This window comes from Bombus vancouverensis, chromosome 7, assembly GCF_051014615.1.
Source record: "Bombus vancouverensis nearcticus chromosome 7, iyBomVanc1_principal, whole genome shotgun sequence".
Taxonomy (NCBI): domain Eukaryota; kingdom Metazoa; phylum Arthropoda; class Insecta; order Hymenoptera; family Apidae; genus Bombus; species Bombus vancouverensis.
Genome location: NC_134917.1, coordinates 17,757,347 through 17,771,389, shown reverse-complemented (window position 1 = coordinate 17,771,389; position 14,043 = coordinate 17,757,347). Strand labels below are relative to the sequence as shown.

At 34.3% G+C, this 14,043-nt stretch overlaps 1 protein-coding gene across 4 annotated transcripts; it reads left to right on the top strand.

The window, feature by feature from the left end:
- The first annotated feature begins 425 nt into the window (after positions 1-425).
- On the top strand, positions 426-10,966 carry LOC117156172 (hrp65 protein-like). 4 transcript variants are annotated; one of them, XR_004464050.2, is made up of 10 exons: positions 435-778; positions 1,280-1,498; positions 1,690-1,991; positions 2,251-2,543; positions 2,632-2,822; positions 3,135-3,216; positions 3,416-3,435; positions 9,507-9,558; positions 9,702-9,792; positions 10,789-10,966. XR_004464050.2 is itself a non-coding variant. In XM_033332975.2 (8 exons), exons 1-8 carry the CDS (start codon positions 587-589, stop codon positions 5,166-5,168), a joined length of 1,515 nt encoding a protein of 504 aa, XP_033188866.1. In that variant the 5' UTR covers positions 426-586; the 3' UTR covers positions 5,169-7,203. The 4 variants fall into 4 exon arrangements, 1 of the variants encoding a protein (XP_033188866.1); XR_004464052.2 differs by having other exon boundaries at positions 9,507-9,562; XR_013058833.1 differs by having other exon boundaries at positions 436-778; positions 9,507-9,792.
- Positions 10,967-14,043: the final 3,077 nt, after the last annotated feature.

The following is a 14,043-nucleotide window of genomic DNA, read 5'->3' as shown; positions in this document are numbered from 1 at the left end:
CACATAAATTTTATATAACCGTGGTCCAAATCTGTTTATATGATCGTGGTACGTAATATTCTTCAAATTAACGCTACGGGAGCGTGCATGAATCATGAACATAGAAATATTCTCATATCCATGGCATGGAGTTACAAATCTGTGACAGCACATAGCAAAGCATAATCCATATTCATTTATCGTATAAATGCAGCGTTCTCTTTCTATTCCTATATCGCTTTTTCAACTCGCTCACGCACTCTATCTTTATATCTCTATGTAACAGCTAGAGTTAAAATATCACTTCCGGTTAATCTCATCTATCATACATCCATTAAATGTTTTATCTATCTGAATTAACCAATCAAATGTAATTCCTATTAATGAAATAACCAATCATGTTCTTAGAGAAATGTACCCATAATGCACCGAGAATGGAGCTACATAGGGGAATTGCTCCTCTGCCCTCTGGCTGCCGCTGGTGGATCGCCATCTTACCACTTCGTTTCGTGACGCCATAGTGAACGATTTATTTAGCCGGAAAGTGAGTCTAACTGTTTCACGACTGAGTTTGTTCTTAATAATTACTGCTTGAAACATCTGAGCGATGGCAGAAACTGAAATACCTAAAGTAATACAAGAACCTCAGAATACTTGTACAGAAAATAGTAATGAAAATCCACGGGAACGGAATCCTTCAGGCGATAATCGCAGTCCGCGTGGTCGGAGAGGAGGAGCACGTTTTTCTGGTGGACGCGGTGGCGGAATGAGCGGAGGAAACAGATATAGCGATGGACCCGTAAGAATTATATATATTTCTTTTTATATACATTTAAAGAATATATTTTTTGTTTCTATCGCCATATTTGCTATAAACTGATGCGTAATACATACTATGACTGGTTGTAAACTGCTAGTTTTTTAATTTATTAAACACTATTATTTATAACTATAATCTCTGTTTGTATTACATACTTTAATTTATTGTAGTGTTGTGACTAAGGCAAAGTTAATTTTTTTTGTGATTCAGTACACATAATTGATTATATTTCATATATTATTACATTACTATACATTACTATATTACTGCATATTTTACTATGGCAAATATAATTTAAATAAAATATAGAAGTACTTGAGTGATTATGTTAATATTTCTCAGATCGGTACATCTCAAATTTTGCGTTAATAATTCTATTACTATGAGTGAGCAATATTTACTACCAATGAATGTTGCTTTTCTTTACCAAAATTTCTATATATTAGAGATAATTAATATTGCTCTTATTTTTATGGTTAGGATCGCTTAATGGAGCGAATTATGAGTATTAGTGGACCTACGCATGATTTGCCACCTCAAGAAACTACAGAAAAAAAATTCAGTGGTCGTAATCGTCTGTATATTGGAAACTTGACAAATGACGTTACAGAAGAGGAGATCCAACAGATGTTTCAACAATATGGTGAAACATCTGAACTTTTTCTAAATAAAGAGAAAAACTTTTCATTTGTTAAAATGGTAAGTTCAATAAGTTTTGTTTTTTTCCTTTTATAATATTCTTACATAAACAAAATGATTAAATTAATTACCGTTTGATAAAAAATGATAATAATGTTCGGCTGCTTGGTTTATGATGATGCATATATTATATACATATTTATATACATATATACATTGTTAAACTGCAACATAATCGTTATTCTTTATAGGATTACAGGGTAAATGCTGAGAAAGCAAAACATGAATTAGATCGCAAAATGGTTAAGGGACGTGCACTTAAAGTTCGATTTGCTCCTCTTGATTCAACAATTAAAGTTAAGAATCTTACACCTTGGATTTCAAATGAATTGCTTGAAAAAGCATTCAGTGTCTTTGGTGAAGTCGAACGTGCTATAGTTCTAGTAGATAAAAAGGGGAAGTCCAGTGGGGAAGGAATTATAGAATTTTGCAAGAAGAATTCAGCCCAATTTGCTTTGCGGAAATGCACAGAAGGATGCTACCGTCTAACAGCGTATGTTTCCAATATAAGTAAAAATTCCAAAAGTCTGTTAGCCCAACGCCACGCTTGTTTGATGTATTTTCCTTATCAACAAGTGCCTAAGTATTAATCATATTGGGGGAAAGAAAAATAGTTCCCAAAGGAAGCATGATACGACAGATGTTTGTATTGTGTGCTGAAAATTGGAACACAAAATCTTATTTTAAACATAATTATATTAGATAAGATAAAGGAACCTCTTGAAGATTTACATGAGGTATTTATATTATAGGTCCCCATTACCTGTGATTGTTGAGTTATTTGAACAACAAGATGATATAGATGGTTATCCAGACAAATCTTTACCTCGAACTACTGAATTTTTTAAAGCTCGTGAAATTGGTCCAAGATTTGCAGAAGTAGGAAGTTTTGAATATGAGTATGGAACAAGATGGAAACAACTTTATGAATTACGTAAACAAAAAATAGAAGCAATAGAAAGAGAAATGGCAATCGAGGAAGAAAAATTGGAAGCTCAAATGGAGTTTGAACGATGCGAGTTTGAAACTAAACGCTTAAGAGAAGGTAGGTATTTAAAAGCATTAAAAGATATTGTTTTGACACATATAACATAAGCAATGTGTCCTCATAAATTGGTTTTGATTGATTATAGAATTGCGTATGCGTGAGGCTGATCGTGAGAGGCAAAAAAGAGAATGGGAAATGAAAGAAAGACAAGCTGAAGAACAAAGAACACGCGAGGAAGAATTACGAAGGCGACAGCAAGAGGAAATGGCAATGGCTATTAGAAGACAAGAAGAGGAGCTGCATAGGCGTCAACAGGAAAATAATTTATTTTTGCAGGTGATTACTTCATACTTGCAACAAAAACAAATTTCAAGATCACAAAAAATTTTTATAACAAATGAAATTTTTACATTTTCGTATTAAAAAATTATTTGAAAAATATGTGCACAGATTACATCGTAAGACTATTATTTCTTATGTATTTCACAATGTATTTATTTTCTATTTATTATTAACATTTATTATTACTATCATAGAGGCATAATGGGGGCGTATTATGTACTACTTATGATGTTTTTCGGAATATGAAATGTTAGAATATTCATGTTTCTTACTAGTGTTTAAAGTTATGTTCCTTTTTTATTTAAGGGACAAGCAATGAGAGGAGGTGGAGTAGGAAAAAGTTATGATCCCATTAGTAACGACTGCGATGGATTTGGACAACCTGATGGTAAGTCTGAAAATGTCGTTTTTTATAAATTTTACTGTTTTTCCAACCTGACGCATATTTATTTATTAATATATTTGAATTGAATTAGTTCTTTTTGAAATAGAAAATGTTTATGAAATGTGTATGTTTTTATTACATATAAAATTTCTACACCATAATTTTTAAAATATTTTTAATTGTAAATTTTACTTTATTATAGGTGGAAGCAACATGCCAGTGGTAATGTATCCCATTAAATTATCATTATATATATATATACAGAGTATTTCCGAATTCGTGATACAACTGGAAAGAAAGTGATTCCTAACGTAAAAGTAAGTCGGAAATATACAATAAAATTTGTACACACACAGCTCCGTTTTCGAGAAAATCGAGTTTGAATATTTTTTAACTACGCGTCTACTCAATTTTACGATCTTGGAAACATCCTGTATATATTTTTCACAAAATATTTGTTTTTTCTTAAAGTATTTCTTTGATATTTCATTTATGTGCATTTCCATTTGGTGATACTATGAAACATTATTATATCTATATACGGGAATTTTTTGTTGAAAAAAATTGAACTATGTTCTTGCACGGTAAAAAAGTATTATTAGTGAACACTTTTGCAAAAAACATAAATGAAAGGACTTTAAGAGTATTCTCATGAAGCATGCTTTCCAATGTAACAGGATTCTAATGTCTGCAACGAAATCAGTTTAATATCAAATGTATATCTCACACTAATAATATTAATTAATTGGTCTGTAGAGGTGTATCAATGGATACTGAAATCAATTTTATTGAATTTTACTTAATTTTCTTACAACGTAAAATAAGTAATTAATTTACCTAATAAGAAAAACATATCACACGTTATGTTTGAAACCTTTTATCTATATTTATATAATAATATATAGTGCAATTTCTGTTAGTCTCCTCGCTTTAATTACGAATGCAAGTGACATGTTTCCTATTATCTATAACAAACAACTATTGAAATATGTCACATTTTTTATTTTTCTCAAACTTGGCGCGGCTTCTCTAAAAGTTTTATTCTATGCTAATAAAAATATTTTAATGCATCTATCGCTCATTGGAAGATTTCATCATGGTAGAACACTTATTAATATTCAATGTTATGGAATTAACCGTGGATATTTGAAAGCAATAAATATATAAAATTTTGAAGAAATGTTAGGGAATTTTTATTAATTCTATGTAGATAATGCAACATACAAGTTGCATAGATAGGTTAAGGTTTTATTGGACGAATTCTTCTCTCTATGCTTAAAATTTTTTAGTTTTTGATTGTATTGCAAGTTCAGTACGTTTAAGCAGCGATCATTTATTTCCATCTACATCGTACGTGACTAATTTCTGAACATCCTAATTTTTATCCGTAGGTTATATAAAATAGAATCGATTTTTTTAGTTTACAAGCATTCAAGCATTCTCCATCTGCAAACAACATCTAACATTGTGTTTTCCCCTTTCTTTTCTATGTGATTTGACGAAAATTGACGATGACCTGTGCTGCTGACAAACATGGATGGGCGCCCTGAACCGTGAAATGTATTTATGGTACATCCAAAATTTACAAAACACCGTTATTCACCGTATTAAATGAAAATCATTGGCATTTCGGTGATATTGTCGGCACATAACTTTCGATTGCATTGACCTTAAAATATTATTGTGCTTTTACTCTACACGTAATGATTAAATTCATTTTTCTCTATAATGATGATTAGGATCCAAAGACATTTATGAATGCTTATAATAATATGGATCGTGGTAGTCGTAGGGTTTACAATGATGATCGTAGTCAAATGGATTTGAGGAATACGAGGGTCAATATGGGTGGTAATAGGGGTAGTGGTCGTGGAAATAGTGCTGGTGGACGTTGGCAAGGTGGAAATGATCGTAATCGTCAGAATGATTATCCTAATAAAAGGAGACGCTATTAAAAATTGCAGAATTAAAATAACTTCTGTTTCTTTAATCGATTGAGAAGAATCGATAGTTTGCATTGGCAGTCTTCGCTCATTTTTTCCAACAACGTTTGCGACCGATCATCTTTCTTACATTCTATATCATATCAAAACATTATAGTATAATGTTTTGGGATAAAAATAGTAGCATTACATCTTTACAAAATTTTTTCTTTAATTTCTTCTTATTATTTTGTCTTCAAATGTAAAATCTATGTCCGTTTTATTGGAAATGCTAGCAGCAATAAAAGCTTAGTATAGATTGTTGTCTTCGGGACGATCGTCCAAAGTATAGAATCTACGTTCCTTATTACTTTGGTTGAATCACTCCACATTGTTTCAAAGGGTTGGAATTCTCTGGGCCGAGATAGTTTCTCAATATTACTTCAATAAGCAAATCTAAAATATCTTATCGATGATGAGAAAACAGTCGAAATCTCTGTTTTAGAAATGTTACATTACGTTAGATCGGTCTGCCTTATATAACGTACAGTCATTTTTAGCGCTCTAACTTCACCCATTTCTCAAATTTAAAAAAATCTTAATACAATGTTCTATGAATTTTTGACAAATTTTTCCATTTTTTGAAACCGATGAAGTGTAGATTAATTATGGATATGTAATGTATTATATATATTATACAATTGTAACATATTATGAAGTGTAGTTATTCTTTTGCGAACATAAATTTAAAAAAATACCAATTTGTCGTATGTATTGTCAAGTTGCGAAGATTTTGTTAGATATTTTTTTGACTGAATTGTAAAAAAGAAATCAAAATACTGTTAAAAGCATTGATTAGCAACACAATCATATCATTTTTAACGGTAAAGGAACAACTTGAGTTTCCAGTAATATAGTGGAAAAATGAACGCTAAGTTGTCAATAGTAGAACAGTGTTATTTCATAAATTTTTGCTATGCTACATATTCATAGTAATGTATAATCTCATAGGATTTTACTTCATGAAACAATATGTAAATATTACAAATAATGTATATTAACTTTTATTGCTACTGTATTGTCATAGTATATACTATATACCATTCATAGTTTGTCATTTCATTTGATTCGATAGATTTCCAAAGTGAAGGTATATACTCTGATCGTATCTTTAGTTTTGTTCTTTATGATTATAAAAAAATATGAAATTAGCTTATAAGCGAGAAGTGCGTTTAATATTGACTGATGCCAATATCAAAGTCATTTGGTAACTTACCTTTTTAAGGAGAAATAAAATTGCACAGACGTATATATGTGTCTGTATCAAAGATTGTTTGTTTTGCCTTGTACATTATCTCTATTTGTACATGTATACATGCAATCGTACTACACGCAATCGTACTACTTATAGGTGAATTAAGCGAAAGTATTTTGACATTGGTATATCTGTTAAATTTCTCGAACTTAAATGTGAGTTGTGAATTTCCTAAAAGAATAGGGACATTATAATTAAAATAGAAAGTAATGACAGTATTATTTTTTGTCTTAAATAGTGTCATAAAATATATCTCTTTTCAAATGAATTTTCTCTTTATAATCGTTTGAGAATTCATTTGAGATAGACGTTAATCATTAAAAGATAGTAAACTTTGTTATATGAAAATGCAACATATTTACTTGCCAATCGTTTTGGCGGTAAATTGACATTCTCATATTGACGTTTTATAGTTATAGGCAAAAGTTATAGGCAATTAAGCATAATGAAAAGTATATTTGCTTGGAGAGAATTTAAAAATCATGGTGAATGTAATATAAAGGAACTCTCTATTCTGTTTTTATGAAAAATCTATTATTTTTAAATATCGCCGCATTTCTTTCAGGAAATCTTCAACATAAATCTTTTAATAATGTGAGCTTATAGTACAAATTTTTATTATGAAAATATTTTGTATTTTTTCTATTCACTTTTTATATGAACCATAATATTTGCCTTTTCTTCGGAAAATTTTGTTTAATTAAAGATATAATATGAGACAGAAAAATATATTTTCATAAAATCTATTTTAAATGACTTGCATTATTCTTTAACCATATTTTGTCTCTCTATCTGATCTTAATCCTACAATATAAATATTATATAAATTGTAATTGAAAAATTTCCAATCGCTTTTCAGTTCATTTATTATTATTATATTCTCCTATTATAATAATCGTTACTTTGTAAACATTGCTAGCTGGACGTAATTTCGTTGCGTTGTTACTCGCCTAATTACTTGTTAATCACCCGGCGGCTGGGTTATTAATTTAGCCGTTGCTAACTATCGTGAACTATTTCTGGTGTAGCATCGTTATGGTCCTTGTGAACAATTTTCGGTACAGCTCCATTGTGCTGGCCTTGAACACCTTATATATTCTTTTGGTCACTCGACCCATTAATACTGTTCCGAACACCATTGTACTCTTTGTGGCCGCTCGACCCTTTAACATTACGTTATCGTGATTCGAGGGCGGTACTCTTCGACTGTAATAATTTTTTATTGCTATATCTAAACAATTAAACAACACACCATCTACGGATTATCTTCCCGAATTGAGAGCACTGAACAGAGAACATTCATGTACTAATCGTTAGACGATACTGCGTGTACGCGATACGATGCTTTGAATTCTGACTATAAATTTCCGACTATATCCTGTCGCTGGCTCACTCGTTACTTGAACCAATACTTTGGCTATTGGCAGGTATACTAATGGGTATTTCGTTCCTTCGAGTGTATTCGCAGAGATGAGAAAAATGACCAGGCAAAGGAATGCGAATCTGATCGCTTACTTCTGACAGACCCGGTATAATCAAAGATAAGCACGTGTATTGGCTGCAAGAATCGCATATATAAATAATAGGAACGGATAACGGTGAGCGATAGAGAACAGTACATATCTGTACGTATCTTCCTTGCTCCTATTTTGTCCTGTTAACCATATCTTCACCTCTGCATTTATACCTCTGCCGGATCAAACACGGGGATTATGTGTTCGTCTCCGAGGATGAAGGGCGAGAGCGATTACAATAATGGACGGCGATCTCTCCACTAGCTGTTTAAGCACTTGGAGCCGCTTTAATCGTACATACGTCTTTACGTTTGTCAGCGGAGCTCGAACTTGATGTCGATGATAACCGATCTCGTCTTCTCTTATCACGCGGTTTATGCGATTTGTAACGGCGACTCATCGATTACAGTACAGTCCCCGCTGTATCATCGCTATCTCTTATTACACAGACATTACGTGTTTTTATTAAATATTAATTATAATTCGTACGCTCGCGACAAAACGTCGTTTGTCCCGCTTCTAAGTTGTGACGAAATAGAGAATATGGATGTGTAAACTCGAGCGCGTGGAATCGCCCAGCGAAAGGAATTCTTTTTCAGAGAATGAATGAAATTCTTTTCTGCTCCAAATGGAGCAGAGCCTCAATGTCGACGCTCGCAGCGTAGATCAGGGCACGCGTTTCAGACGATCATCAAACGAGAGATACATTGTAAAGTCTACGATGTATCTATATTTCTGACAGAAGAGAGTCTGCAATTACAAGATAGGCTTGCGTACTTGAAACTACTGGTACGAGGTGAGTAGATTTTGTCAAAGTGTTATTATGCATAATTCTGTCTTAATCTTCGGGTGGGATATTTATGTAAATATATATCATTTTAATCCATATTTTGTCATTAGTCGGATGTTTAAAGCGCAGACGTTTCATATATGTAAACATATTAATCTTTATTTATACGATATTGAATATAGAAATTATATTCCAGCCATTAAGCGACTCTATATTTTTAAAAGAATTAATAATTTCTAATAATTGCCAGCGAAGTTGGATTCATCGTTAGACTTCAAAGTTAGAAAACAAATAGGAAATTATAATACAAAGTGGTTTATTTTGTTAATTATATGCTCCCAATATATGACTGACTTCATTTTCAACCGATATAATCCTAACGAAAATCTGTTACATAATTATTCTGTAGGAACTTAATTAATACGAGAAATTTGACCAGCCTAGACAGTGTTTTTACCTCTGACAACCAAAATATGCTCGTATACCAACTTTAGCAAAGGTTGTCTGGGTTCGTTATTGAAATCTAGGCTGATAACTGAAATTATACTTACGTAAAATATGCTATTTATACCTAACAAGATATACTCTTGAACTTTAAGATTCTGAAGGAATTTTTAATAACAATCACATTATTGATTTTATTTGACTCACATGTAATCTATGTATAAAGTGCATTAATTTGTTACGTTCTATGTTAAAACTCGATGCATTGTTTCTATGTAATATATTTACATTACTTTTTATGTTTACAGGCGCTTATAGCAGTTCCTGGCTGAGGAAATGAATAAAACGTATTGAAAAACGGAAAGTAAATTTGCACAAAAATCATTACGTATCCTTAAAAATCAAGCAAGAAATCATATAAAATATAACGATGAAATATTAATCTCAATGTATCGATTATACAAAATTTAAGACTTCAGATTATATATAATTTCTATTTGCAGATTTTTCATTGCATCTGTTAGTACGCATCCGTTAGTAGCATTCGACATACAAACGAAAGATATGCGTGTAAAAGAAGTTTAAGATCATAAGGTTTGTTTCAGTTTTCTCCTTATTTTTCTATATTAACACGTTGAATGCCACTCTAGTTTTAGGGATTGCTCGCGCCGCCACGAATTAATTATTTATTCGATATATATTGTATTTTCGACCAATCGCGAGGAGACGCACAATAGAGCAAGGCTCTTGGAGTTGAATTTAGTATGTTAGTGGACGTAGCATCAGAGGATACTTAATAGAGCAAGTGAATGTTCGGTAATCCCGAGAACCGACTTGGATAGTTGATGTGAGTTACACTTAGACGTTGACTTTTCCAGCGGTGTAGAAGAAGTAAGTTACAGTGCCGATGCTGTGTCGGGGGAAAGCTAGCGATGGGTGTGTCTAGCGCACGGGACCATCGGATTTGTTCGTGACATTTTGGCCAGGAAAGCGAGGGCGGTATACGTTGCTTCTGATTGGATAAACGAAGGTTGGTGGACTAGGAAGGTCTTAGCCGCCCTCGATAGAAAGTTGCTAGTAGGAAGCATCGTACGTGAGAAAAACTAACTTTCCCTTGTCGAGTCGTAGTAGACAATGCTTTTTAGAAAGTGATTGAGAAAAAAGATATTTGTTCGGTCTGAAGGATTTAGCTAGCAAATTACTGGTTTTATGACGGGTCCTTAAGACTATTGAGGGTACGCAGCAAGGATTATTTGGTTCCCGTCTGGTCCGCGGTGTATGGCCTGGCCTAGGTAGAGGGTCGCCGGACGTAACACATATAACGTTGAAATATTACCTACAAGAGATATGTTACGGTGTATAATCATCAGTAATGAATTTATCTCACTGAGGTCACCGGTGACGCTCGTGGCATTCAACGTGGTATTAAATCGAGATTACGTTTTTTTAGTAAAATTCCTTTCTATGATGACAAATAATTGAAGAGAGATTTCAATGATTGACCCAACGTGTTCTGAGCGTATTGCTCTGAACATTTCAGTTGAGTTAACATCTACACATAGCATTAACAAAATATTTTTTCTTTCATAGGAGGAAAATCTACGCGTTAAAAGTCGTTTCCTTTATTGACACCATGATGGACGCTTCATTTTCCGGAGGCGATTGAACGAGCGATGGTGAAGAGCACAGCAGTGATGGTTATTTCGATTACAATTTTTCATGTTCGCCAGATTGTATGACTTTTAATATAGTCTCTTCAAAAACTGCATTAATGTTGTAAAATTAATGCACCATTTCACACAAAAAAGACTCCCTCGTCCTCAGACGCACGTAGTAAAACTTGTAGTCCCTTGCCTATTTAAAAATAAAAAAAAAGGAAAATAGATTTTAGAAAATAGAAAACATTCTGTAAAATAGCTATTTTACTTGGTTTTAATTTGTATTGTAAAACATTGTTATATTTGATGAGAAGTACGATATAATATTATTCAGATCTTAGACTGGCGTTAGATTCAATTTCGTTACGTTTATTACGAATATCATTCTTGAATGTTAATTTCTATGTTTTTAATGAGACGCCACAGCATATTCGCCTACATTCGCAGTCGGATATTTGAGAAAAATCTGGTCGGTATGCATATACCATGTGTGGAAAAATCGACACGCTTCGTTTGGCCCTTTTCCTTGACTTTCGTCGTACGGCGGCGTGACGAGTCACTTTTTGCTATGGCACTTTGCATGAAATTTGCAGAATTGGTCGGCCAAAGGGTTCTCGTTTAAAAGAATTACGCGTCCCGTCCATTCCGAAATGTTGAATAAACGATGGTCGAATACTCGCGAAAGCAAAAGAATTGCATCGGGACCAGCGGCTGTCCAGTTAATATAGCGATTTCAATTAGAGTGACAGCGGTATGTCCAAAGTGTCACCGATCGGGATATATATTCATAGAAAATATGTGAATTTTGTCGATGAAACTCGTATCCTGATTATACTTCTCTCTATCGCTGTCGTCATAAAGAATTATTTATCGAAAATTCGCATCTCATTGGCCGTTATCATGGAATTAACCGAATGAAAATTCCACTGGAATATGTTAATATGCGACGAAATGAATGTTACGTATATCGAATCTGCGAAGTTAATTTCCGGCTAATTAAAAATAAACAATTAAAACTCCCCGTTTCGATATACATTGGCTTACGAAAGTATTTTGATATTTACCATAGAGTATTATATGTCCTACGTATACATATTATATTAATTAAATTAATAGTTATATGCCCCTTATGTTATACAAAATATATTGAAATTGCGCGATACACGTAATATATAGATACAAAGTATTTACAAGTTCTAAACATTTTCGCCAGGCTGTGTATTTTAAATTTTCGTGAAAATACAACTGGAAAGTTTCAGCGGAGCGATTAAAGAGAGTCTTAAAACAACGGAGGAATCGTTTCTCGTTAATTAAAGAAAAAGAAGAGATAGATAGATAAATAAATGGAGAGAGAGAGAGAGAGACATACAAGATACCGAGAAGCTCGTAAAGACCAAATGTGACTCTACTAAGAAGATTCTAATTACTAGTTCTCAACGTCGTTCCCTTTCTCTTTCCCGAAAGTAACGTCATTTGATAATGAGGATTCATTCGACGACTGGAAGATAGAAAGGCGAGGGTATTTCGTCAAGGACTCCATTCTCGTCCGTGTCTGCCTCTTTCCTTCGATTTCTCGCTCTCTTTCTCTCCCCTTGTCTCTCCCCTGTGCAACTAGATCCGAACAGACGCACAGCCACGGAGACAATATCGTACGTCGGAAAAATCGAAGAATGGGAAGCAACAAACGTATCTATGTGTGTGCATGTCAAGGTGCTCCAATTTGCGTGCGAATACGTGGAAAAAGCTCGCCGGTGATTTTACAATACGGCGCCTAACTATAGTGCTCGGCATTGTTAGAAAAGAAATACTTTGTGTAAAAAAAAAAAAAAAGGGGGGAGAAGAAAAGAAAGAGCGGGCGAGACAGAGAGGGAAAAGTCGAGGGACAGGCCGAAAGAGAGGAGAGGGAAAAGAGACGGTGGAAAAGCAGTGGGCAAGCTTTCAGTGTGCCATTGCCGCGGCAACTAGCTACGTAGTATAGAAACGTAAACGAAGCCGAGAATCAGCCTTCTGGAAGATTTACAGTCACCGTTTGGAGCCAATAACTTCCTACAGCCATTGGCAAGTTTCCGACCAACGCAGCGGCTTTCCACAAGGATTCCCAAAATTTGCGGGTACGATCTATTGTCGTCGTTCAGGGATTAAACGCGTTAATGTACTCCAATCGAACGATCGCCTTTCTAACGTAGAATTATCACGAAACGCGAGGCATGAAACGGAGAACGTTAAAAACGTATCGAAATTTTGCAATTTTCCAACGTGATCGAAAGAAATACGAGAGAGAGAGAGAGAGAGGGGATCCAGTACAGTTTCTGATTTAATGTAGCGACGATATCGGTGCTAATTTCCCACGAATTGCATCAAACGATCCGGTCTTTTTCGACCGCGTCGCGTTTTTTCGTTTATTTTATCGGGATTCAGTGACTCGCGGCAATTAAAGTTCGCTTGGCGATCGCGTTCTCCACGCTTTTTCGTTTCGTCCTCGTTATACCGCCGCGCTCTTCTATCGGCCTCCCTTGCCTTTTTCCAGCTTTTCTCCTTTCCCAGGGATGGAAATTCATAATCCAATTTTCGAGGGCCGCGGTGGTTTTTCGGGTTATTAATCGCGGGAACGTGGACCGCGCGCAAATATGACGATATTTCGGGGCGGTAAAAAAAAGGGAGCAGGGGTAGGGGGGGAGTGAAAGCGAATCTAACCGCGGCTGCAACGACGATAAATTTACGTCGTTAATTCTCCTGGCAAAGCCGAATTGGCCTGCCTTTGTTGTAGCACGCTGCCACCGGCAATAAATTCACGATTTCGATATCGGTTCTGCCAAAAGGTTGCCGACGAATTAATAACCGATCCATAGATATCGTCATCTGGCTTGCGGCTCGATGAGATTCGTAATTATATCGCACGGTACGCGACTCTTGCCACCCTTATTTCTCTCGAGATTTACCACTCGACCGATCGCTCAGAGATACGTTCCAATTTCCCTGAATTCCAACGTTTGTTATATTCTGTTTCCATCTATACGATTCCTGGCCATCGAATTAACACCAGTAAATACTCTTCGATGTTTTTCGTTTTTTCTATTTTTTTTTTTTTTTTTTTTTATTAAAACTGAGTAACGTGAACGAGCTCTGTACGTAATTAATTATTAAGATATCGTACATCGTTCTGTCACGTGTTTCTATTCCCGTTATT

Bases quoted from the DNA above. Each gene is read 5' to 3' on its own strand.
- LOC117156172 (XM_033332975.2), top strand. From the start codon at position 587: ATGGCAGAAACTGAAATACCTAAAGTAATACAAGAACCTCAGAATACT. The intron at 3,217-3,415 runs GTAAGTCTGAAA...ACTTTATTATAG, and splicing joins TGGATTTGGACAACCTGATG to GTGGAAGCAACATGCCAGTG. The intron at 3,436-4,952 runs GTAATGTATCCC...AATGATGATTAG, and splicing joins GTGGAAGCAACATGCCAGTG to GATCCAAAGACATTTATGAA.